This window comes from Urtica dioica, chromosome 8, assembly GCF_054948205.1.
Source record: "Urtica dioica subsp. dioica isolate 48M chromosome 8, U.dioica_male_clone48M_v1_H2, whole genome shotgun sequence".
Classification (NCBI taxonomy): domain Eukaryota; kingdom Viridiplantae; phylum Streptophyta; class Magnoliopsida; order Rosales; family Urticaceae; genus Urtica; species Urtica dioica.
This window is the reverse complement of record NC_142763.1, coordinates 14359172-14384822: the sequence shown is the minus strand read 5'-3', so window position 1 is coordinate 14384822 and position 25651 is coordinate 14359172. Positions and strand designations below refer to the sequence as shown.

Below are 25651 nucleotides of genomic sequence, written 5' to 3'. Positions count from 1 at the left end.
GAATGAGGTCAATATCAGGAAGATCCCACACATTTCGATGATTACACTCTTCGACGATTCGCCAATCAGGACCATTCAAGTTATCTTCCAAGTAGAAAACTTGTTTCGCCTGAGTTGCCAAAATAAATGGCTCGTCTTTGTACCATTCTTTTGCCACATACACGCTTGTCAAGTTATTGTCGTTGCGTGTCCTTTTCCTCGGATCTTGGTCACCGAACCAACGACATTGAAATAAGACGACACGACAATTGTTCTGATACGTCAAGACAATGACGTTTTCTACTTGACCATAGAAGTCGTGACCTCCTTCACTTGGTACACATACCCCGTTATTCTGAATCGTCAATTTCGGGACAATTTCGTAAAATGTACCACTCAGCGAGCAATCGTATATTCTCATCTAAGCGTATCGTGGTCATCTTCCCGTAAGGCCGACAACTTGATGACTGAAACACCGATAACTCCCGTTCGACACCTTCGAAGTTAGATGCGACGTCTGTTCGTTGGGGCATGTTGAAACGATTCTCAACGCCTTCTAGATACATTTACGTGTTGTCGGGCCATTGCCATGAACTCTGTCATGCCAGCCGCAAACTCAACGCTTAAACGTTGGTCCTCGATTATCCAATTCCTATTTGGATAACTCATTTTACCTATAGATTGAACATTTCAAAATTTAGTAGTTTTCAGATTTTATTTTATAATTTCACGATCCTACCGAAATTTCGGCAGAACCTCCCCTATAAACTTAACAACCCGGCATCAAGCCTTTAACTTTAAAACCTGCATAGAAACATCCTAGAACTAACATGATAAATCCAACCTCAGTGGTTCGATTATTAAAATTCATAATCCATCGCATTTTTAATAATTTCTAACAACAATTAAATACAATTCCATTTAATTTACATAAACTAACTAATTGTTTTTACATGTTTTTACATAATTTTACCAAATATAAATATTTATAACTAATATTAAATTTATAACTAATTTAAATATTTGTGTAAACAAAACTAATTTCAATATTTATAAAATTTATAACAAATATGTAATTCATTTATAGTTTATAAAATTTATAACAAATATATAATTCTAAAAATATAAATTATGTAAATATAACTAATTAAAACAAATTTCAATATTAACTACTATATAACTAAAGTTATATATATAAATAACTAATATATATAACTACTACATTAATTCTATAACTAACTAATATATATATATATATATATATATATCTATATATAAAGTTTTTAAAAAAAAAACTTACCGATCCACGGTCATAGGGAGAGCGCGCGGCCAGAGAGAAGGGGAAGCGGCCAAAGACGGCGTCGGCGGGGAAGCGGCTACGGCGTCGGCGGCGGAACGGCGGAGTAGTGGCGGAGCGCGGCGGAGGAGCTGCAATCGGAGAGAGAGAGGTAAAGAGAGAGTTGTGAGGAGAGAGAACTGAGGAGAGAGAGAGAGACTTACCGGAGAGGACGACTTCGGCGTCGACGACGTCGGCGGCACACGGCGGAGGAGGGCACACGGCGGATGAACGGCGGGAGAGGCGAAACTGAGAGAAAACTCGATTTAAGTCAAGGAAAAACGAAATGGGGAAACTGATTCGCGATCTGGTATTTAAAGACATTTAGCGACGATTTATAATCGTCGCTAAATGATTAAAATTCGTCGCTAAATGCACTTAAATAACCAGGCATTTAGCGACGAATCATAGACTTTTAGTGACGATAATATCGTCGCTAAATCATTTCGTTGTAATTTAATAGGAGGGATTTTTCCCTCTTTAAAATTCGTCAAAATTCGAAAACATTTAGCGACGATTTCTTCGTCACTAATTGTATAGCGACGACAAAAAAACATTTAGCGACGATATTATCGTCGCTAAATGTTTTCGTCTAAATTAAATTGGAGGGATTTTTCCCTCTTTAAAATCCGAAATTAATTCTACATTATTAGCGACGATATTATCGTCGCTAAATGAATTCAGAAATCATTAGCGACGAATTTATCGTCGCTAATTATTTTCCCGCGAACTTAGCGACGACAAAAAAGAATTAGCGACAATAAATTCGTCGCTAATTATCTTTGCCGCCAAACTTTAATATTTTTGGCACCAAAAAATTAGCGACGATCATATCGTCGCTAAAAGGGTGATTAGCGACGATTTATTAGCGACGATTAAGTCGTCGCTAATAGTTTCGTCGCTAAATGTGGTATTTCTTTTAGTGATTTTGCAAAGTTATTTTGTGGGGTTTAAGAGATATTGCGGGGTTAACGTTCCTTTTCGAGATTCCGAACATAAATCATAGTTGATCATTTTGTTCACCAAACATAAAGGGTCTCTTTTTTATTTTTTTTTGTGTGAAAGAGCCTTCGATGTTATAGATGGGATTTGGTGTGCACTATTTATATGTCACTCTCAGAATTTGACATATGTTTAAAATTCATGTACGCTTTGATGTAATTTTATTGATAAATATCATATGACGTAAAGTCAAATCTATCTTCTTATAGAGACTTTTCAAAAACTAAAGTGAATATATGCATTTTTTTAGAAAAATTACACGGACTGAGCCATTTGAAACGTTAATATTGCAATCTAACCAACGTTTCATTCAAGTTTCAAATGTAGCCACTAATGATGACGTGACTTTATTATTCATTTAATAGGTTACTACATTAACCTTTATTAAAATCGGATGAACATAAACATGTAGACAACATTTTGATCGCAACCAAATAATGCATCTTTAATACACGTTAACTTGATTTATTCCATACTATTTTCTTTCATTTTTTGTAGTCTAATTAGTTGCGATATCAAGTTTTCTTGGGTTAATTCCGTTTATTTTACACGCAATAAGTTTATCTGACTGAATCGTTGGCTAGTAGTTGATTTCTATGGTTTATGTTACATAAGAGCATTTTCAATATTTTCTATAAGTTTTTGACAAACACAATATAAAATTGAAAAAAGTGTAAAACCATTAGAGTTACTTCCCGATTCTATAATTAAAAGTTCAGTACGGAATTTCACAGTGTATACATATGCATGTAACACATACCATTCACATAGGCATTTTGTCAAACATAATATAACATTGCAATATCTCAAACATTTTAACATTGCACAAAAAAAAGTAAAGTAAATATAGAATAAATGGAGACAATTTTTTGGTTTGATAATTTTGTCGAACAGTTTTAGTGGCCTTAAAAAAAAAATTAGTCAGACTAAACCACTTGAAACATTGGTATTCCAATCTAACCAACGTTTCGTCTAAGTTTCAAATCTAGCCACGAATGATGACGTGAATTTATCATTTATTTAACAAATTGCTAGATTATCTTATATTAAAATCAGCTAACATCAACATGTAGCCAACGTTTTGATATGTTAAATAATACAATTAATGCACGTCAACTTTTTTCCTTTCAACAAAAAAAAAGAATACACGTCAACTTTTAATAGTCTATAATATATATATATATATATATATATATATATATATATATATTATAGTTTTATTAGTTGATTTGAAAGTAGCATTCAAATCTGCATAATCCATAATGTAAGGCAAGTTTTATTGGGTTAATTTCAGTTAATTTCCGTTTATTTTACACGCGATAGTTTTCTTGGATTAATTTAATTTAATTTCCGTTTATTTTACACGCGATAACTTTCGGCTTCTTGAAACGTTGGCTAGTACTTGGTTTGTATGATTTATGTTACATAAAGATATTTCCGATATTTTCTAACCGTTACTTCTATAAATAGCTAGATTATAAAATTTATCAAACGTTGGCTACATTCTTAAAATCATATTTGACATTGATTACGTTGCTAGATAAAAAAAAAGTTAAGCCACAAAGATCACATCTCCCGCTGTCATCGTCATCGGAGTAGTAAGCAATCAACGTTATGGTTTCTAGGTTAGCGACGATGACGAAGAAGATGAGGCTGAACAACAAGGCCGAGCAAGCCAAGGCTCGCAAGATCGCGACGGAGATGGAGCGCAAGGACCGTGAGGGGCGCGACAAAGACGACAAGAACTTGAGAAGGCGGCAAGGAATCCGGTCAGAAAGCAAACCGAGTCTCGATCTCTGATCCGAAGGCGTTAGAGGTGGAGCTCCTATGGCGGCAAGAAGAGGAGTAGAGACGTTGCGGCAGAAGAAGGCTGAGGAGTCGCGACGACTCTTTGATTTTTTTAATAAAGTTTTAATAAAATATAACCGAATAGTTTTTTTAATAGAAACCGAGTCTCTTTGGTTTTTTAATATAAAAAAGAAATGGTTTGATTCAGATTTAATGTTTAACATAATTCTTTTTTTTTTCTTCCACACGTGATAAGCACATGTTCATTTTCAGGACTTTTTGACGACAATTATAACAGAAGCACTAGAAACAAATTGGAGTTTAAACTATAAAAAAAAAATGCAATTTTCAAAGTTTTAGGAGCCAGTAATTAAAATGACCATAGTTCAGGGGGAAAAATGTTATTTATTTCCATCGAGGACTAAGAGCATGTCCAATGCATCTCTTTTATAGAGATATAGATAGAGATAGAGATGCATCCACAATGCATATTCAATTTTTTCTCTATTCTCCAAATATGGAGATGCACTATTCCATCTCTATATTTACCCCAAACTTTTAAAAATTATATTATTAGCCCAAATTTAATTTATAACTACAATTTAATACTTATATGTATTATGTATTTATTTGTAAATTAGTGTATTCTAAAAATTATTAATTAAAAAACAACTCATACTTGAAAAAAGAAAATAAAATTACTACAATAGAAATCACAATATTTTCATAGACGATTAAAAAAAATCAAGACATTTAAAAATTACATAATTGAAAAACTTAAGTCACAATACTACATAAAAAAAAGATTAAGACATAAATAAAAACTTTAGACACAATAAATAAAACCAAACTACTTAGACTTATATGAAAGTCTAATAGACCATCTGTGGGAGAGATATTCAAATTCTTAAGTTTATAATAGCTTGTGGTGTGTTTTATTTATTTTTATTAATGTAATGCATTTACTTATGTTGTGGTGTGTGTTTTTTTTTTTTTTTTTTGTATTATGAGATGTAATATTTTAATTTATGTATTCTATTTTTAATTAATATATTATCATATTTGTGCAATCAATGATTTTTTTTAATTTTCGGATAGATTATTAATAATATCTATGTATTTGGACTAATATGAACAAAATTAATGGTGTTGGTCAAATTTGCAATTTATAAAAACAATAAATATAGTAAAATAGGGATGAAAAATATAGATGGATTGTGTATGGTCTAAACCCAAAACTAACAAACTACAAACCCAGCGAGTTCAGTCTCCCAGCCATGTCGGAATCGCCTCTGCGGATTCGGACATACGACGAGCTTCCATCTCCCACACACTTCAACTCTACAATCGAATCCACAAACGTTCCCGCAGCAAATTCCCGATTCTTCCGAAGCCATCCTATCAATTTTGTATTATAATCAGTTTCGATCACTACTTTGTGTTGCTACTAAAATCCGTTTTTCTCTTACAATGAATCACCAAAGGTTTTTAAATCATGCGTCAAAGATTGGAAAGCTTTCTCGAAGTGGAACCCATCCAATGGCGGTCTCGACTATTTAAAGGTCAGTCTCTCTTCGAGCACGCTTCGTCTTTGGTTGTAAGAAACTGGTTTTTATGTTTGTTTGATTGTGGTTGATGATTTTGAAACACAGGAGCGGGTTGGATCGTGTGTTGTGGAGGCCATGCTATCGAAATCTGCACCTTCCTTCTACGGCGATCTCAGAAGCCATGAGAGGGTAGGCCTAATGTTCTTTCGTGTGGTGACATTGAAAAGCAAGCCTTTGAATTCACTGAAGCCGTGGATTTTTGTAGGTCGCTTTACCATTTTCCGATTTCATTGGCTTGTGCATGCAAAGAATGCAGAAATCTGATGTCGGAACAACCAGCGGTTGTGAATCGGAGAGGGGTGGGATAGCAGAGCCTCGTGATGATCCTTCTGGACAAATCTATTTAGCACAGGTTTCAGTTTCGAGTAATTTTTAATTAAAGCACTTTTCAATAATGATTGGATCGTAGTTAGTAGTGCTCAGTTTGTGGGACGTTTTTTCGCTGCTCGATTTCAGAAATTGTTGACAAGGGGTATTTGTAAGTGTAGGTACCGATTATGCATTTTGAAAATGAGGATAAAGTTCAGTTGGAAGCACTGAAAGAGGATATTGAGAAGGTCTGTGAATGTCTTGGACCAACTGTGTTTTCACTCTATATCTCTTCCCTGAAACATAATTTGTTCAAGCTGAATGAGTCTAACTTCGAGTTATTGGCTTTTTTAGCCTTTGTTTTTGGAAGAAAAGCATTTAGCTTCGGTCAACCTATGGATGAGCAGTGCTCGAGCTCGGTCTAGTACTCACTATGATCCGCATCATAACCTTCTATGCTTAGTTTCCGGGTGTAAACAAGGTGAGAGTCTTGTTTAATATTTGGTAGGTTTTGTTACTGTCTCGTTTGCGATTTCCGAAAATGTGGTCTCAACTTCAATAAATGCTGTTAGATATCTCTAAAATCTAGACTGACTTATGGTTAATCTTCTAGACCAGCATGAATCTAGACTTGCAATACATCTGCTCGTTAAATAAACAGACAGGGCGTGCCCATTTGAATTATCATTATAATATTATACTTTTCAAACTACATTAGAGTCAGATTCTTTGCAAAAATAAAAATGAAAGTAAAACTGTTGCTTCGCCTACAAGTATTCAAAATTCAACTGAATTTACTTAGCCATAGAACTGTAGTTTTACGATTCTTTAGTCTCAGTAGTTTTTAACGTTATAATCTGATCTAGGTGTGAGCTGTTGGGTGGCTAACGAGCATTGGAAGTTTTATGTTTTATCCTTATAGTTCAGGTTTTGGCGATGACCAGTTATGTAGCTTATTTTTAGAGAAGATTTTAATCTAAATCTAATGACTAAAATGCTTAATTGCTATAGATGTTTATTTTTTCTTATCATCTGAAAACTTGCTGCAGTGGTTTTATGGCCTCCTTCTGCTAGTCCCATGCTATATTTGATGCCTATCTATGGGGAGGCATCGAATCATAGGTACCCTGAAGAATGCTTTTTCTCTTGATCCTGATTTCTTGTTTTCAGGAAAGCTGTTAATATATCTACTGTTACTTGGGAGTGTAGCCACTGGATCTATTTGCTGTTTAACGAGTTGATTTTATCTTTGTGTCTTTTTCTTTTTATGGCAGTTTGATTTCTCTAGAAAAGCCAGACTTTTCAGTGTATCCACGCGCAAAATATTTAATGGAGAACTCTCAGAAGGTTATTCTCCATGCAGGGGATGCACTTTTTATTCCAGAAGGATGGTAAGATTCAGTTCCGTGACTATCTATAGAATCATGGTTTTACGAGAAACTTTGCTACTTTCTGTTCTATATCCTCTTTCAAGGTACTATAACACAGGTTCTACTCATTCTTTTATTATTGTCAAAAAATGTTTCTACCTGTCTATCTATCAGCTTTATGAAAGGACTATGGTGGTTGTATAATTTTTTTTTTTAAAAGAAACTCGAAAATTATATTAAAAAGAGTAAAAAAGAAAGCTTCTACTATGAAGAAGCAAAATACAAGCTAGGAAACGCTGGGCCAATCTCTGGAAAGATCGGCGAGGCTAAAATAACTGAAATCGGGGTCGAGAGTCCCCAACCAAAAACCTATAGACCGGAACAAGTGGTCCCAAAAACTATCAAAGCAAACAGGCTCTTCTTCGAAAATACGTTTGTTGCGAAGCTTCCAGATGGCCCAGCAGACAGCGAGGAAAATGGTCTTGAACCCGGACCGCGCTCTTTTGTCTTTACCCGCCGATCCGAACCAAAGAAAAAAGTCCTCGAAAGAAGTTCCGACTCGAGGAGGGAGGACCACTGAGAGGGAAGAGCAGATCTTATGCCAAACTCCCGAAGAGAAACTGCAGTCTCTAAACAAATGGGCGCGGTTTTCAACATCACGACAGCAAAGGGAACAACGTGAGGGAAAACAGGCCATCTGAGGGCTGCGGCGCTGTAAGACGTCCTCTGTACTGAGCTTGTTGGAGACGAGAAGCCATCCGAAAACTTGAACTTTCGATGGGACATTTGCTTTCCAAACCAGATCAGCGAAAGGCCACTCGGGGCGGCCCGAAGAGATGGAAATGCTAGAAGACATGGATTTGACCAAGAAATCTTCGGAGTCGCCAAGCCACACTCACCGGTCCACCATGCCGTTCCAAATCTTGACGTTTTCGAGCTTAGAAAGAAGGTTAGAGACTTCGTCTACTTCCCTCGACGAAAGATATCTTGAAAGCTTAAGGTCCCAAGATACCTTCCCGATTTCCGAGGGGTCCGGAATGGCGAAGGAACCAACTTTTTCTGAAAGGGCAGGGCAGATCCTAGCCAAACCGGGGAATTCCGCTTCGAGGGTAGAGTCGGTAAGCCAGGGATCTTTCCAGAAACGAACCAAAGATCCATCGTGAACTTTCCAGCTAACGCGGGAATAGAAGGAGTCACTAGCTGAGAAAACAGATTTCCAAGGGCTTCGGAGCGTAGAGGAGGAGGCGATCCCTGGGTCGAAACCATTGTCCCTGAGGCCGTGGATAGCCTTTATAGTACGGTGCCATAAAGATTCGGGCTCCTTCGGGAACCTCCAAAGCCACTTTGCGAGGAAGCTAGTGTTCTTGTCTTCGATTTTGCCAATTCCTAAACCTCCCTTGTTTTTCGGGAGACAGCAAACATCCCAAGAAACCGAGTGAACCCCCTTAGCGTCTTCGTACCCGTCCCATAGGAAACTATGGTGGTTGTATATTATTTTAGGAATACTGTTGACACATGGATTTTAATTTTTGGAAGATATGAGAATCGTATGTTTAAAAAAAAAAAAAAAACTTCCACATGTGGTATGTATGGAAAAATGGATACACTCTCAGCTATACGCTACATTTATTTTACTGTAGGTTCCACCAGGTTGATAGTGATGATATAACCATCGCGGTGAATTTTTGGTGGCCGTCCAGCATAATGTCAGGGATGTCTGAACATATGGATGCATATTATCTGCGAAGATTATTAAGAAGGTTCTCTCAGTTGATTTCGTAAGTGTTTTATTTAGCGGTTGTGGTTCAAAATCTAACTTCAGTATATTGTTTTTTTGCTGGATCTGGACTGCATTCGAATTCAAATGAAAGACTTGCAGATAAGGAAATGGTATCTACTCTATCCAATAGGCATATCATTCTGTCTGCTTAGAGTTTCAGTCTGAATTATTAAATTGCTTGGTATATGTTGCTGATACATCATTTCCATATGAGAAAAAAATTGTTAAGGCTATGCTCAACTAGGATTTTAAGACCAATCTCTACTAAATTTTTCTTCCTCCCTATCTTTCCATTTCTTCGGACCTAAGTAATCAGAACATTAAGGGAAATGGTGTGTCAATTTCTTTTACTAGTGTCGATAGATAGTGATTTAAATCTTGAGTATGTACCACTCCATCACTCAGGCACCTCTCTCTCCTTTAACAATATTTTCTCTTTAGCTTCAAAAGCTAGAAAATATTCTTTTTTCTCTCAGTATTTTTGTTTTTAGCATTTTCCTATAACTTTCCCTGTTAAATCTAGCTCCAAATATAGCCTAAATGGCTCACTGGAAAGAAATAATGCGAGTTTTTCAAGAAATAAAAAATATGAGATCAGCTGTGGGGGAAATAGATGTGGATAAACTCGTATGGTTTCATTTCAAGAATAAAAACTTTGAGCAATTTTTATTTTCTTTTTATTCGAGACCAAAATCTGTAATTTCTCAAGTATAACCTTATATAACTAATAAAATATTGTCTCCCTAGAAAAAGCATAGCCTAAATGTTCTTGGACTGTAATTTATAGTGGTCCTTGGTAGTATTTGTGTCATGTCGTTCAAAAGAAGGAACTACAATATGTTAAAGTTCTATTCCCTTTTAAGGTTTTGCAACTATTTCTGGGAAGACACCACATTTTTATTTGAGTTTTATCCTCAAGTTTCATTAATTTAATTTTAGCTATCAATTTGTTTTTTATTCCTATTATCAGAGTTTCTCCCAGTGCAACAAAAAAAAAGTATGAAAAAGTTCTCCAGCTTTTACTCATACAAGTACTTTCAATTTGGGCAGAATGAAATTCTGAGTCATGCTACTGTGCCTTCCGCAAAATTCGAGAATATGAAGGTTACACTAGAATCGGATGGTAAGAGAGAAGTCAGTTATTGTGGATTGAACTCTACGACGTTTTGAAAGTGTCAATTTTAATTTCACACCAGGTCAGCAGACATGTGAGAAAAAGGAGTTAAGAGGCAAAGGGCTGGAGCAGAGAACCGTTTTACATGAACTGGAACCAGTTGCCGTCCAGGTTCTTCATGCACTCGTTTCTTTAGTTCATCGCCAGATAAATGTTTCTGACAGTGGTGAACTCGTGAAATCCGCACCGACAACCGATTCTGTCAGAAGGGTTGACGTGGAAATCACAAAAGCCGCATCGGGTAGATTACCTGGTGCGCAAGAGGATGAGATCGCTATAATTTTGTGGAGCCTGGAGCCATGCACTCTTCAAGATATCTTTCTTGCAATGGCGGTGAATTTTTATGCTTTTTATTTTCTTGTACGTCTTTGATACAACCCTTTGGGTAGAACTCATCCCCAAAAGCTAGCTATTAAGGAGAGGGTGCCCATATTTTAGTTATGTGGGACTCCTACATGCCAATTCCATACTTGACAATGTAGGAATCAACTAGGACCGTAACATTCTACAACTTATCCTGGCTATGAAGTAGGTATTCATTTGGTTTTAGCTTAAGCTAGTAAAACATTATAATGTTTTTTTTTTGTTTTTTTCCACCTCTCTTTCCCCCTTCTAATTTTACTGGCTATTTGATATTTAGATAATATAACATGTCTCGTAGCTTTGTGGTGTTGTACTAGCGTAAAGAATTTTCTTTGTTAGTTTTTTTTATTTTTTCTTTTAGAAGAGGGTGGTTGTGTCTTTTAATCAACTTGATAATTCTATTCTGGTTGTATCTCTTAAATTTTCTTTAATTAGACTTCATCTCTTTTTTCAAATAAAAATATACTGAATTTAGTGCAATAAGTTATATTATTCTAGTTGGTATTTTTTTAATGGTTATCGGCTAAAATTGTTGAGTTGAAACCTTTGTCTTGAGTTTTAAATATTTTTTTTTAAAAGAAACAACGGGACTTTATTAATACTTTAAAACGGCATAGCCGAGTACCAATACAAGGAGTTTAAAACTGGGAAACATAAACCCGAAAAGAACGAAAATTACAGAGCACTGGGCCAATCCCTTGCCAAATCGGTCAAAGAAAAAGACTTAAACTCAGAGCAGGAAGAAAAAAGCCACAAAGCAATACAATGATTCAAAGAGTCAATTAAGCTATGGAAGTGCCAGCTCTCATCCTTGAAGATAACCTTGTTCCGAGTGTTCCAAATTCCCCATAGACCCGCCAAAATCCCAGTCTTGGCGGCTTCTGCCCTTTTCAAACTAAATCCTGGGGACTCGTATAAATTTAGCAGCGACTCTACAGAGGTAGGAAGGAAAGCGATACCCAGCTTCGAGAAGAACCACTGCCACAAGTCAGCAGCCACCACACACCTGAGAAAAAGGTGCTCGACATCTTCAGACGCACTTCGGCAAAGGGGACAGAAACTCGGCGACAGGAACTGATGAGGATTCAATCTTTGGATACGATCTGCTGTGTTTACTCTCTTGATAGCCACCAGCCATGCAAAAAACTGTACCTTATTTGGGGCAGCAGCTTTCCACACAGCGTCGTAGTAAGGAACGCGGGGCCGAGATGCAGCGGGAGATAGGTCCTCAGCCAGAGATTTTACAAAAAAACGTCTTCGTCACCCAGCCACATACGTCTATCTTCGAGACCTTCCCGAATCTTGAAATCTTCCAAAAGACCTGTCAAACCAGCCGCTTCGCAGGATTCTCTATTCGTCAAAAATCTAGGGAAACCGAAATTCCATTCCACCTGACCAGGAGAAGAGAGAGAGGGAGACGCGAACCCATTTATGGGGACGTTCTGTGAGGGGCAAAGTCTCGCCAAAAGAGGGAACCGATCTTTCAAGCGTGTATCACCGCACCAAACATCTTCCCAGAAACGCACGATAGACCCATCAAAGACCTTCCAAGAGCATCGGCTGTAGAACAACTCGCGGACGGTCGAGACCGAGCGCCAAGGGCTACGAAAAGTACGATCCTTAGGACCCCCCGGTTCCCATCCGTTAGGAGAAACACCGTAGACTGCAGAAATAACCTTGTGCCACAGCGCGTCTTCTTCAATCGGGAATCGCCACAGCCACTTAGCAAGAAGAGCGTTGTTCTTAATCGCGAGATTGCTGAAACCGAGCCCCCCTTTGTTTTTCGGGAGACAGCAGATATCCCAACTCACCGCAGCGCGGCACCGTCCGTCGTTGTAGCCTTCCCATAAAAACCGCTTCATAACCTTTTCAATATCGGCAACAACCCCCTCCGGCATCTTGAAAATGGACATGAAAAAAGAAGGCAACGCAGAGAGAACGGAAAGAATGAGCGTCATCTTTCCCCCCTTTGAGAGAAATCCACGCTTCCAACCGTCAAGTCTCTTCGCCACCTTAGACACCACCGGATCCCAAAAAGCTTTTCTTCTAGGGCTGTCTCCCAAAGGCAACCCTAGGTAGCAAATCGGCCACCTATCTTCTTTGCATCCAAGAGCCCCAGCCAGGGCGGCTGTCTCGCTGTCCGTGCAGTTAATGCCCACGATGTTACTCTTTTCGATATTTATCGTAAGCCCGGATGCATCGCAGAAATCCTTAACAATACCCAGCAAGTTTTCCCAGTTTGTCGAGTCGTGCTCGCCGAAAATCAGCGTGTCGTCGGCAAATTGGAGATGAGAAATGGCTACTCCTGGCGACCCGATAACGAGAGGCTTGAAAGAACCTCTACGCACTCCGCGGGAGATACTACGCGACATAGCGTCCGCCACCAGAACGAAGAGAAAAGGGGATAAAGGATCACCTTGACGGATACCTCTCGACCCACCGAACCTATCGCGCGGCGTACCATTAATCATAACGGAAAAAGAGACGGACGTAGCGCAGCCCCTGATCCACTTCCTCCACCGAGAGTCGAACCCTTTTTTCTCTAGAACAAACTCGAGAAAGTCCCAGTTCACTTTATCGTAAGCCTTTTCGAAATCCAACTTAAGAACAGCTCCTTTCTTACCGGACCGCCTAACTTCTTCCACCGTTTCGTTCGCAATGAGAATCAAGTCGGTGATTTGCCGTCCCTTCACAAAAGCTCCTTGAAACTCGCTAATCGTATCTTCCATGACTAGCTTAATTCTTTCAGCCAAAACTTTTGCAATAATCTTATACAAACTCGAGACAAGGCTTATCGGACGGAAATCCCTCACTCTGCAAGAGTTAAGTTTCTTCGGGATTAAACAAAGGTGAGTTTCGTTGGTTATGTTGTTGATGACTCCGGTATACCAAAATTCGGAAAAAACTCTCAAGAGATCATCCTTGAGGGTCTCCCAAAAAACCTGGTAAAAAGCGAGAGAGAAGCCATCGGGACCTGGGGACTTATCTCTTGCGCACCCGAAAACACCTGCTTTAATTTCCTCCTCCTCAAACGGTCTAGACAGCTCCAAAGCACAAGACGACGAGATAGCCTGCCAATCCACCCCTTCCCAATCAACCGTACGAACCGGGCAAGCCGAAAAAAGCCTCGTGTAATATCCATTGATCTCCTCGACAATAAGATTCTCCTCATCAATTAAAGAACCATCCTCTTTTTCGAGGCTGCGAATGGCGTTTTTGGCTTTTCTGGCTGACATAATAGAGTGAAACAATTTCGTATTGCCATCCCCATCTTTGGCCCACGCAACTCGACCTTTAAGTCTGAGCGCTCGTTCCTCCTCCGCCAGAATCCCCGCAAGCTTGGCTTTCAGCTCTACCCTTTCATTCCGAAGCTCAAGAGACCAGTTTGAACCTTCCTCTGCTCTATCCAAACGCTGAATATCCCTCTGAATACTAACTTTCAAGCCAGCCACTTTAACTCTTTCCTCACTAGCCCAGCCTTTGATTTTTTCCTTCAAACCTTTGAGTTTTTTCATGAAGCAAAAACCCTCCCAACCTTCCTGCTCTTCTTGACCCCACCAAACTGAAACTAGGTCCCTGAAAACCTTATTATCAAGCCACGAATTGTCGAGTCTAAAAGGGCTCGGGCCCCACTTTACCGGACATGTGTTGATTGTGATCGGAAAGTGATCGGAAACCCCTCTAAACCGTATTTCATGAGTACAAAAGGGAAAACGCTGCTTCCAACCTTCCGTGAACAAGAATCGATCCAACCGAGAACATAAAGAGACCCCTCTGAAGGCTGACCACGTGAATCTTCCGTTGGAGAGGGGCGGGTCAGAAAGCCCGAAATCCGAAATGAGCTCGTTGAACTGACTCATCGATCTCCTGGCTCGAACCGGGGAAGAACGTTCATGCGCGTAGCGGACAACGTTGAAGTCACCGCCAATACACCAATCTGGACCACAAATTTCGCCTAGGCCAGCGAGCTCGTCCCAAAACTCCCCTCGCTCACCCGAGTGACAAGGGCCGTAAACCCCCGAGAACCACCAAGAAGAAACAGCCGACACCACCTCCACTGACACCGAAAAGGAGCCCACAAAATTATTCCGAACGCTGATTGTCCTTGAGTCCCACACCACCAGAACACCGCCGGAAGAGCCGGAAGAGGGTAAGAAAATCCATTCTTTAAATCTAGAACTCCACACGCTACCCACGAAACTTCTATCCACGTTTGACCTCCTCACTTCCTGAAAGACTACTATATCCGGATTAACACTGCAAACCAAGGCCTTAATACCTCTCCTTTTCTCGGGATCACCCGATCCCCTAACGTTCCAAGAAAGAATCATCATTGATTCTTACTCAAAGACCCAGCCTCCTTTTTACCAAAGGACATCCCAAACTCGAGGTTCCGAAGCTCCCGGCGAAGACCCTTAACTCTAAGGGATTTGCTTGAACCCTCAGCCACTTGATCCAAGAGAGCGCGAGGAGGCGAAGCTATCGGAGACCCAGGAAACTGGACCGCGAGCGGTGGAGATGCTTCAATCGGATCCTTGCAGGCCGCAAGCTCAAGAGCCGGTTCGATTATGAAAGTAAGGGCTAAGCCGTCGAGGCAATCGTCAAGAACGACCTCGCCCTCCTCATGGGAAGACACGAAAGACTCTTCGGAGGAACCGTCCTCCAAGTCCGACACCCCATCATCTTCGACCAACCCCCTCTCTTCTTCCGTCACAAACTCAACTCCTCCTAACTCGGACGCCAAGCCCAAATCTTGGAAAAAAAGGAGAAGAGGCCTCCTGATCCTCTCTTCTTCTTCTTGTAAAAAACTTGCCGTGCTTCCGATCCCTCATCAGCTCCGAATCACTTTCGTAGTCGGTCAAAAACTTTCTTGTGCGCGGGGTGATATTCTTCTCTCTAAGGAAATCATCCCATCTGGCTATTGATGCCACACCGAAAAACTGCCTCTGCTTTGGACGCCACCTACTAGGCCTGGCTTTACCAGAGGATAGAAGAATTCCATCCTCAGCAGATTTGGGGGAAATTTGCGTCAATGTCACAAATTCGTCGGGTTTTTGCATTTGTATCACAAATTTGTCAAAATTGCATTTATGTCACGTATTTACATTCGTGTCACATGTCCAAATTTCAAATTACTCCCTCTCATCATTTAATCTTTTTATTAATTACTCAATATTTTCTGAATTTTTATAATACCTCATTAAAAATCACTTCATCTTCCTCTAAAACTTTTTAAAATTTTTGCATGGATTGCCAATTTGTGATATAAGATGCAAATGTTGGCCTAGAGGATTCAAAAGTCCAGGAGGGATTGTTCCGGATTGGGCCCAAATCAGACCCACCAGGGAAAAAAAGGTTGACTTGCACAGGAAGCCTTTTGTCCAGAATGGGGCCCACATGAGAAACAGCCGCTTTTTCCAATAACCCCAAAACATCTGCTGAGCCAGCATTATCTTCAACCACCGAACACGTGGGGACAGCAAGGACAGCTTCATTGACACGTGGCATTATTCTCTTTGTATCCTGAGCAACAAGAGGGAAAAGGCTGTTCCCAAGAGAATTAGATGGGCCCGCGCAGTAAGCATGAGAGATAAATTCCTTTCCTTTTCCAACGTCTCTTCCAACGTGCGAAATCAAAGCGGTTCTACTTCCAGAGCCACATTGATTTGCCTCTACGTCGGCCGTCTCACCCTCCTCGGGACTAGGAGGAAAAAAAGGAAAAACATCAACTCGCAAATTATTATCGACAGAGACCGAGGTCTCAGGACGCTTCCCCTTCTCAGATGCTGGAGCGGCGCAACGAGAACGCCCAGGGGCCGAGTCCGACGACACCTCCTCCGGAAGCACATGGGACAGACCGGAGAAAGCACCCAAATTGAAGATACTCAGGCGCAGGTTATTTCCTACAGTGAATTCCGGTTCAACGAGACCAGAGGCGCTACCTCTACACTTAATTTTGGCAAAATGAAGACAAGACAAATCGAGTGTTTCCCTTGCAATCTCGACTAAGCCCCCTAACCTGGCTCCAATCTCGGTCAATCTGACAAGATTCCATTGGTCAAAAGGAAGACCCTCTAAATCTACTCTTTCAAGTTCTAAATAACCGGGTAAGGAAGATTTCATTTTGACTTAAATCTACTCTTTCAAGTTCTACTAACTACTTATAATTGAACTAGCTCTTGTATGTGAATTATTTCTATTCTTAAACAGCTTTATCATTTTGACTTAATCTACTCTTTCAAGTTATACTAAGTAATAATCAAACTAGCTCTTGTATGAAACATAAGAGAATGAGTTCATTAGGAACTTGAAAGAGTTACGAGTGTTCTTGTATGAAATAAAACAGCATGACTCAGAGGACTCATTATTAGCAAAGAAAAATTCTAGAAGCTCATTATACCTCATTATAGATTTCAGACTTTCTCTTTATTTCTATTATCCATCAGTCCAAGTTTAGGCAGCTGTACTTTCCAGCTAATTGCTGTTTTATTTGTGCCACCAATAATAAAATTTTCCTATAAATGAGTGCTATTTGCTTCGGCATTGCAGTTTATCAATTATATGAAAGAAAAAAGTATTTAACACCTTTTTTTTTTTTTTTTTTTTTTTTTTTTTTTCCTGGTTACCTCAAAAGGATCTGTTATACCTGTTTGTAACTTCTATTTAGACACTCCCCATTTGAATGACAAAACATTAAAGATGTTTTGATCTACTTGTTATGAAGCCTGATCTTTTTTAATTTTTTTCCTACTGAGGCCAAATGTAAAAAAAAAAAGTAGCTGAAAATATTTATTTGTTTTGGAATTGCAATTCCTTAAGAAAGGTTCAGCTAATCTCGTGTCTGTGCAATGCTCAAAACTTTGTGCAAGTAATTAGTCATCTTTAGGATGTTGTCTATTGTCTTAATTTCGTTCTATATAATCTCTCTTTGTTGCATTTTTCTGATCCAATCCTTGGACTATCTCATTTCAAAAACTTGCTTTTATATCAGTGAATATCTTTTCTTTTCATTCCTTGCATATTCTCAGAATCATTATCGTCAAAGTGGGCATCTTTGCAATCTTTAGCATATTTACTTTATAGCTTTAGCTCTCCAGATGTTTTAGATAGAAACAAGATAAAACTATGTAAGTCAGACATAGATTCGAGCTAATTAATGATGAATTGTTTTATTGATCAAGGAGAATGGTAAAAGATAGGCATGGTGAGATTAATGAGAACAATTCAGTAATTACTTTAGGTGTAATGCTTTGTTTGAATCTCAGCATATACCCAGAAACTTGTATATTACATTCCAACTTTCTCATGAGATTGGCAAGTATGACATAAAAAGAAATAGAGTGGTGGTCAGTGTAAATTAGAATCTTATATCTAAAAGAAAAAAAGAGTTAATTATTCCAAGTGAAGATCTGTTTAAAGACCTGAATGTTGTGAAGGAATCGTTGTGTAGTGAGCTATGTAATGTAGACTATTATTGAAAATGTGAAGCCTTATTATAATTTATGTTTTTTCAGGCATTCAGTAGCGTGTTGGACAAGCATCTAGGAGTGAATTTTGGTGGGTCCATAAGAACGAAGAGATGAGATATCTGTTCTGGAACAATACTTTAGTGAATTTGGTCCCTCCTGAATCCTGAAAGCAAATCGATGCATATTCACTGCAGAGCCTATTACCTTCTTTCAAACCATTTTATCATAGCATATGTTCTTGCATGTATATATTTTGTAGAATTTAAATCATCACCTGCTTTGACTAGGATTATAGTGCTCTGTGCTTCGGATTGTGTACATGGCTACCTAGGCTATAATGATTCTATTCATTGTCCTGTTCAGTTTTCGAGATTCCTTTCCATTTTGTTACTGAAACTCGTCACGTACGAGTAATTCATTTTTTTTCACTGAAAGCGATGTCGTCACTCATTTCCACATCCTGATAATTTCCGTGCTCTTTTTTATTATTTTTTAATATAATTTAGAGCTTGGACCTCTTAGATGCTAGAGGAACGGTTTGTTATCAAATAATTGAGAAAATAATCAATACACTCATTTCTTGTAGGTTGGAAAACATAGGTGGACATCTCATTTTATTCTCTGCTACATGTAGAGTTTTGTGTATTTTATTCTCTATTAAACAGCATAATAAATTGTTAAAGAGTTTTCATTTTGTAAATAAATTAATGAGGGTAATTTTATTTTATTTTATTTTTTGCTCGAATTTATAGGCATAATAGAAATGAGAAAAAAGGGTGGATTGCCTTGAAGTGAGAATTAGCAAGAGAAGAGGAAAAATGTGGGGAAAAAAAAGCATAGGAATAGAAGGGGTTAATTATTAGGGACTGGAATAGAAGAAAAAGAGGCTAAAAGAAGTTTTGTGGAGGCAAAAGATTCTCTGGAGGAAGATGACATGTGCAGTGACGGAGTCAGTATAGGCCCAGCAAGGGCTTAAGCCCCCTTTCAAATTTTTTTTTTTGCACTTTTTTCCCATTTAAAAAAAAATTACATTTTTTTTCCTTGAAAATTTATACTTTTGACCCAATTTTTATAAATTTTTTACAATCAAGCCCCCCCTGAATTTTTTTTTTCAAATTAGTCCCCACCTGATGGGCTTTTCTGGCTCAAGTAAGTTGTTGAAAAAAAAGGTAATTAAGAGGAACATGAGAATAGAAGAGAAGCTTTTGGTTTGTCTTGTTGCGCCACAAAAGAAGAAGTATAAGAAGAGGATAAAATAAAATAAAATAAAAAAGAGTGTGCCTTTTTTTTACCGTAGGCAAAATGGCATGTATTGTACATCAACCCTGCAACTAACGTAACGTAAACTTTCTAAAAAGCCAAGGATATACTACAAACCACCCAAACCCAAAGAGCCCTATACTTTCGTTAATCCCAATGCCATTTTCTCTCCTCTCACTTCCTCTAAGTGGATATACCAAGCTCTTTGGTGGCCTTGTGGGGAAAAGAATTTTGGCTATACCATTAACTTTGCCAAAGAAAGATGCATGGTTTGAATTGAACTAATATTCCTTCTTTTACGCTTCATGTAGTTTTTCACAAATTTTTGAACACCTATAAAGAACAAAGCACCCAAATTTTATGAACTAAGCTAATTTTGAGGAGACCCTTTTAAAGAATTGTTTAGCTGAACTTAGTACACCTAGATATAGCACATCCAATGTTGTGTGTGTGTGTGTGTGTTTTTTTTTTTTAATTCATAAAACCTTTCTCACGGTGGTCGAATCTGTATATGATCAAGGATCGCCTTACCGTTACCGTTACCGTACCGGGGCCCCAATTTTAGGGGGATACCGTTTACCGAAGAGGAAACCGAGGGGGATTCAGGAAAAAAAAAGGAAACCGATACCGGTAGGAACCCGTTTACCGGTAGGAACCCGGCAAAAAATGTAGGAACCCGAGGGGGATTCAGACAAATATTTTACAATAATAAAAATAGTTTTCATAGTTCATAACTTCATAGTTCATACTTCAAACAAAGGTTCATACCAAACATAAACTGAGTTCTTAAACATAAAATACCATAAGTAGAGTATAAAATTATTACAACACGTACGATAAAACACACTAATTATCACAACTAATCTCGAAATTAATTAAAATTCAACAATATCATCGCAATAATCATCAATTCATAAGTACAAATTGAAAAAAAAAATCATAAAAAATGAAAAATTCGGATGATACCTCGGGTTCCCCGGGATCTGGACAAAAATGGCTTCGGCCGGGAGGGATCCGGCGGGTTCGACCGGGATTCGACCGGGTTTGGTTCACGGGACCGGTTTATGCAAGACCCGTCCCGGTCCCCTCCGGTTCAGGGGATCCCGACCGGAACCCGGTCGGAACCCGCGGGATTGCGAACCTTGTATATGATATGATAGATGTTTGTGAGGAATGTGCACAGAAATTGATAAAGGGCGTCATGTAATCGAGTGAATAAAAAGACTTGAGAACCATTATTATGTTTAGGGCATTCTTATGTTTATCTAAAATGAAAAAAGAAAAAGAAAAAAAATTCAAACTCCGATTAAGCGTCTTTTCCCTAACCGTTGACATTTACAACCTTTTATTTTCATTCTTTCATTTTGTTTTTGTTTTTTTTCTCTTCTCTTCTTTTCTTTTCATCACATTCCTTTATTCTTTTGTGTTTCTTTAATAAGTTAATTACTAGGGGTAGCTATCTGATTTCCGGACCACAATAACACCAAGCACAGAAACACATTGCAAATAATCATCAACTTAGTTTACCTTTCTACTCACGCTTACAATAGGGTTTTTGTTTTAAATTTTTTTACAGCCTCTATGTTCCATATCTTTACAAAAGGCTTAGAGTTTCTTTGAATTTCATGCAAAAATTTATAGTACGCACAAAAGAAAGTGAAATGATAAGGAAAAAGAATTTCTTGGTAAACTCAAATATCTTTAATTATGAACCATGTGGTTTTACAATGAAAACCAATATATTTAAAAAAAATATTGAGAGAAAAGAAAAGTGTTGCTCGTGAAATCATGTTATGTTGCCTTTTATTGCTCAATAGTTGCTGCTTCGCGCGCTCATGTCCATATATATTAGGATAAATTACACTCATGCCCCCTGAACTCGGAGGTCATTAACAACTCACTCCCTGAACTCGAAATTTCCACAAAAACTACTCTGATCTTTCAATTTTTTTGAATTGCGCCCCTTCCGTCTATTATTTGCCGTTACCATCCATGATAAACCCACGTTTTCGGCACGTGACCCATCAGCGGGGGGTATATTTGGTATTCTCTCATGATATTAATTAAAGATAATTTAAATGATTAATTTCATTTAAATTTTTTGGGTAGAAAAGAAGCGGGTTGAATGAGTTTCGAGAAAAATAGGGTTTTATTTCGAAATGGTGAAAACTGGTTGGAAACCCCCGCGAAATCAATCTCCGGCGAAGAAGAAGCAGAAATCGTCTCCGACGAAGAAGACCGCTCGTAAATCTCCGGCGACGAAGAAGCAGAAATGCGATTCCCAAAGTAACGCATCGGTGCGCTTACCACCGTACGGTGAGCATCTTTATTTCAAGATTAAATATAAATAAATCCAGGATGTCGGGTGTTGGTGGGTTAGTATTTATGAAAGTGAAATGTTGGGACCACTGCTGGTATTTGTTATGCTTTGTTTTTTATGAAATATCGGGTGTTGGTGGGTTAGTCTTTATGAAAGTGACAAAGGGACCACTTTTGTTGTCGTTGTCTGGTTTTGGGGGTTTCGATATTTTGATTTCAGACTTTAAATACAAGTGTAGGGACCAGTAATGTTTGTATGGTGGAGTAATTGTTTTTTTTTTGCACGTCTTTGCTTGTTTGTATTGCTGCAGTCACTGGGTCAGGAAAATTTACGTACGAAGTTCACCATGGGGGTAGGATGGAATTGGTGAATGACCGACTGGCTTATGTGGACTCTAAAGTGGACTATGTGGACCACATGGACATTGACCGGTTGTCGTTACTGGAGTTGGACGCGATTTTGAAGAAAGACTTGGGATACTTTGTTGGAGGGCTGTATTACATGGTACCTGCTGACGCTACTGAGTTTATATTTCTTGACTCAGATAGTACGTTGTTAAGTGTTGTAGGAATGCTGCTTGAGAGGACATTTCTACTGCCTCTGTATTGTGATCACCGGGTTGAAGAAGGGCATACTCTTCTTCTGGTAGAAGACTCAAGTCCAGCAGTTGACGTTCCAGATGTTGAAGTGGGTGAGACTGTAGTTGAAGATCCTGAACTTGTATTTCAAGAATGTCAAGCTGAATTTGAAGAGACTGAACTTAACCTGGATGAGAGTCAACAATCACAAAGCCAGGTGGATGGGAGTCAACAGCCACAAAGTCATCCTGCTGATATTGAAGAGCCAGTCAGTCAACACGATGAGGGTCAAGACCCACAAAGCCAAGTGGATGAGAGTCAACAGCCATTCAGTCAAGTGGATGAGAGTCAACAGCCATTCAGACAAGTGGATGAGAGTCAACAGCCATTCAGTCAAGTGGATGAGAGTCAACAGCCATTCAGCCAGGTGGATGAGAGTCAACAGCCATTCAGCCAAGTGGATGAGAGTCAACAGCCATTCAGCCAAGTAGATGACAATCAACAGCCCTTCAGCCAAGTTGATGACAGTCAACAGCCCTTCAGCCAGCCAGAAATTCAAGAAGATGGTGAAACAGAAGCAGATGATGATGAGGACGCTGAAGTTGTTGAGGAAGATAATGGATTTGAGAAGAGTGAAGATGAGGTGGCCGTGGACGGGGCAACTGTAGAGCGTTGTTTAAAGGGCAAAGGTAAAAAACCTTACAGTGATGATGAACCAGTGTCGGCTGCAGATAGTGACTACAACGACGAAGAGAACATCAACTTACACCATGAGTCGTCTAGCGAAGATGAAGACAAGGGTGGTTCGGTTTCGAAGAAGGTTCTGCCAAAGTTTCAAGAGTTCAGACAAGACACAGACATGGGTTGTCCTCAGCTCAAATTGGGCCTAGTATTCCCTAGTGGAAGTGTATTCAAAGATGCCATCCGAGAATACTCTATCAGATCAGGGAAGGAAGTTCGCTTCAAGGTCAACGACCCGAATAGAGTGCGAGCAGTTTGCAAAGATGCGAATTGTAAATGGCTTTGCTATGCATCAGAACTAGGTAAGACGACCACATTTGCAATAAAGACCTATGTGCCTGAGCACACTTGCGCCAGAACAAACAAGAATAGGTTCGCCACTTCACGATGGTTGTCTAACAAGTACATGGATACTTTCAAAGACAATGACAATTGGTCAGCCACCAACTTCATGCAGAAAGTACAAAAGGACTTTGTATTACAATGTTCAAAGATGAAGGCTTATCGAGCAAAAAATTTTGCGACCAAAGTGATTGAAGGCACGTACAAAGAACAGTATGCGTCTTTGTGGGACTATGGTGCAGAGATCAAGCGATCTAATCCAGGATCAACTGTCGAATTCCTGACTGAGGCCGACGAACAAGGTAGGCCTATATTTAAAAGGCTATACATTTGTTATTCCGGCTCTAAATCTGGCTTCAACGAGGGTTGTAGACCTGTGCTCGGGCTTGATGGATGTCACATCAAAGGACATCACACAGGTCAACTGTTGACAGCCATTGGCATCGATGCCAATAACAGCATGTTTCCAGTCGCTTTTGCGGTGGTGGAGTCAGAATGCAAATCCTCGTGGGCGTGGTTTTTAAACTATTTGAAAGACGATGTGCGAATACACAATGGACATCACTGGACATTTATCACTGACAAACAGAAAGGGTTAAAGGAAGCCCTGAATGGACTGTGGGAAGCCGGTTCTGTAGGCGCAGAACACCGACATTGTGCAAGGCACTTGCAATCCAATTTCACGAAGGTAATATCTTACACTAATATACCACACTATGTATGAAAACATGTTACTTATTTCTCACACTAATATACCAAACTAATACTCCACACTACTACTCCTGAGCAGGTTTTCAAGGGACAATTTTTGAAACAAAAGGTAATGTCAGCAGCAAAGGCGTATTCTCAACACAAATTCCTTCAAGAAATGGATATGATCAAGGCAGAGGATGAAGAGGCTTACAATTGGTTGTGCGAAAAGAATCCAGTACACTGGGCTAGGAGCAACTTCAGAACAACTGTCAAGTGTGACATCTTACTGAACAACTTGTGTGAGTCCTTTAATGGTACTAGGTCAGTGTTACTAGCGAGGCAAAGACCAATTCTATCCATGCTAGAGAGAATTAGAATGTACCTACTGCAGAGGTTTAGCAAACAGCGAGTGGCTGTAGAAAAATGGCCAGGAGAAATTGGTCCGCGCATTTATAAGATCCTTGAAAAGAATAAGGAACTGTCTGGAGAGAACATTGCTCATTGGTGTGGGGAATTGCTATTCCAAGTCCAGAACATGTATGGGAGTATGTACTCGGTTGATTTAAATAGAAGAACATGTTCATGCAATCGTTGGGACTTGTCAGGTACTCAATTCACTCATTACTCAGATAATTAAGTATGGCATGTCTAATTTTGTATGACTTTTCAGGGATTCCTTGTGCTCATGCCATTGCATGTATTTGGCAAAAACATCAGCAACCGTAAATGTATGTGGATGATTGCTACAAGAAGGCCGCTTACATGACTACATACAAATACATGATCAGTCCGCTGAACCCTATCGAGCAATGGCCAAAAACAGGGCTAGAACCGATTAGAATGCCACCAAATAGAGCCGAGCCAGGGAGACCTAAAAAGTTGAGGAGGGTGGAGCATGATGAGGTAGTTCCACGTGGTGGAACCAGAATGACTCGAAAATACGTCACAGTACGATGTTCTGGATGTGGAAAACATGGACACAACCTAAAAACATGTTTTAGAAGGCAACAAGATGCATTGGTAAGCTTAATGTGCTAAATTTAAAGTCGTGATATCTTGCTATCTAATCCATTATCGTGCAGAGAACTGAACATCGAGCGGCTAGAGATGCACAACAGGCAGCTAGAGGCGCTCCAACTCAACGTGCTCCAGCTCAACAGCCTGCAGCTCAACAGGGTCCATCACAACAACCTCCAGCTCAACAAGGTCCAGCTCAACGTGGACCAACTCAACAAGGTCAATCTCAACAACCTGGCCCTCAACAGGGACCGTCTCAACGTGGACCGCGCCAAGTCAATCCACAACCACAGCTGAGGGTTAGTTGCTAACTTTTTAAGTCGGTATCAACCATCATTACTTTATCTGACCATTTGTAATGTTTGAAATTACAGCGCAGTCCGAGACTCAACAAGGTTCCAACAAGAAAGAATGTACTGCGGCCGAGAAATTTATTTTAGCTTATGTGTTTGTGTATAACTGTGGTTGATGTGAAATATGTGGAACTCTTTTGCATGAAATTAGTAGCCAAAAATGTATGTGG

The 25651-nt window shown here is 39.3% G+C and overlaps 2 protein-coding genes and 1 long non-coding RNA gene across 5 annotated transcripts; all 3 read left to right on the top strand.

Annotated features, from left to right (window-relative positions):
* The first annotated feature begins 5597 nt into the window (after positions 1-5597).
* On the top strand, positions 5598-10980 carry LOC149388403 (lysine-specific demethylase JMJ31-like). Of its 3 annotated transcripts, none has more exons than XM_089623618.1 (11): positions 5598-5667; positions 5758-5841; positions 5969-6064; positions 6201-6269; positions 6376-6502; positions 7071-7143; positions 7296-7412; positions 9032-9151; positions 9263-9281; positions 10222-10294; positions 10368-10980. In XM_089623618.1, the coding sequence occupies exons 2-11, from the start codon at positions 5788-5790 to the stop codon at positions 10715-10717; spliced, it is 1098 nt and encodes a 365-aa protein (XP_089479744.1). In that variant the 5' UTR covers positions 5598-5667; positions 5758-5787; the 3' UTR covers positions 10718-10980. The 3 variants fall into 3 exon arrangements, 2 of the variants coding, with proteins under 2 accessions (XP_089479744.1, XP_089479743.1); XM_089623617.1 differs by having other exon boundaries at positions 5918-6064; XR_016300728.1 differs by lacking the exon at positions 9263-9281 and having other exon boundaries at positions 5918-6064; positions 9032-9169; positions 10368-10505.
* Positions 10981-16123: 5143 nt separating this feature from the next.
* On the top strand, positions 16124-18698 carry LOC149388402 (uncharacterized). The gene is made up of 2 exons (XR_016300918.1): positions 16124-16815; positions 18223-18698. It is a non-coding gene; the product is annotated as an uncharacterized LOC149388402 (long non-coding RNA).
* A 4376-nt stretch (positions 18699-23074) lies between these two features.
* On the top strand, positions 23075-25425 carry LOC149388401 (uncharacterized). The gene is made up of 4 exons (XM_089622418.1): positions 23075-24106; positions 24209-24656; positions 24782-24833; positions 25194-25425. The coding sequence occupies exons 1-4, from the start codon at positions 23195-23197 to the stop codon at positions 25423-25425; spliced, it is 1644 nt and encodes a 547-aa protein (XP_089478544.1). The 5' UTR covers positions 23075-23194.
* Positions 25426-25651: the final 226 nt, after the last annotated feature.

Bases quoted from the DNA above. Each gene is read 5' to 3' on its own strand.
- LOC149388403 (XM_089623617.1), top strand. From the start codon at position 5,788: ATGCTATCGAAATCTGCACCTTCCTTCTACGGCGATCTCAGAAGCCAT. The intron at 5,842-5,917 runs GTAGGCCTAATG...GGATTTTTGTAG, and splicing joins ATCTCAGAAGCCATGAGAGG to GTCGCTTTACCATTTTCCGA. The intron at 7,413-9,031 runs GTAAGATTCAGT...ATTTTACTGTAG, and splicing joins CTTTTTATTCCAGAAGGATG to GTTCCACCAGGTTGATAGTG.
- LOC149388401 (XM_089622418.1), top strand. From the start codon at position 23,195: ATGGGTTGTCCTCAGCTCAAATTGGGCCTAGTATTCCCTAGTGGAAGT. The intron at 24,107-24,208 runs GTAATATCTTAC...ACTCCTGAGCAG, and splicing joins TGCAATCCAATTTCACGAAG to GTTTTCAAGGGACAATTTTT. The intron at 24,834-25,193 runs GTAAATGTATGT...ATTATCGTGCAG, and splicing joins TGGCAAAAACATCAGCAACC to AGAACTGAACATCGAGCGGC.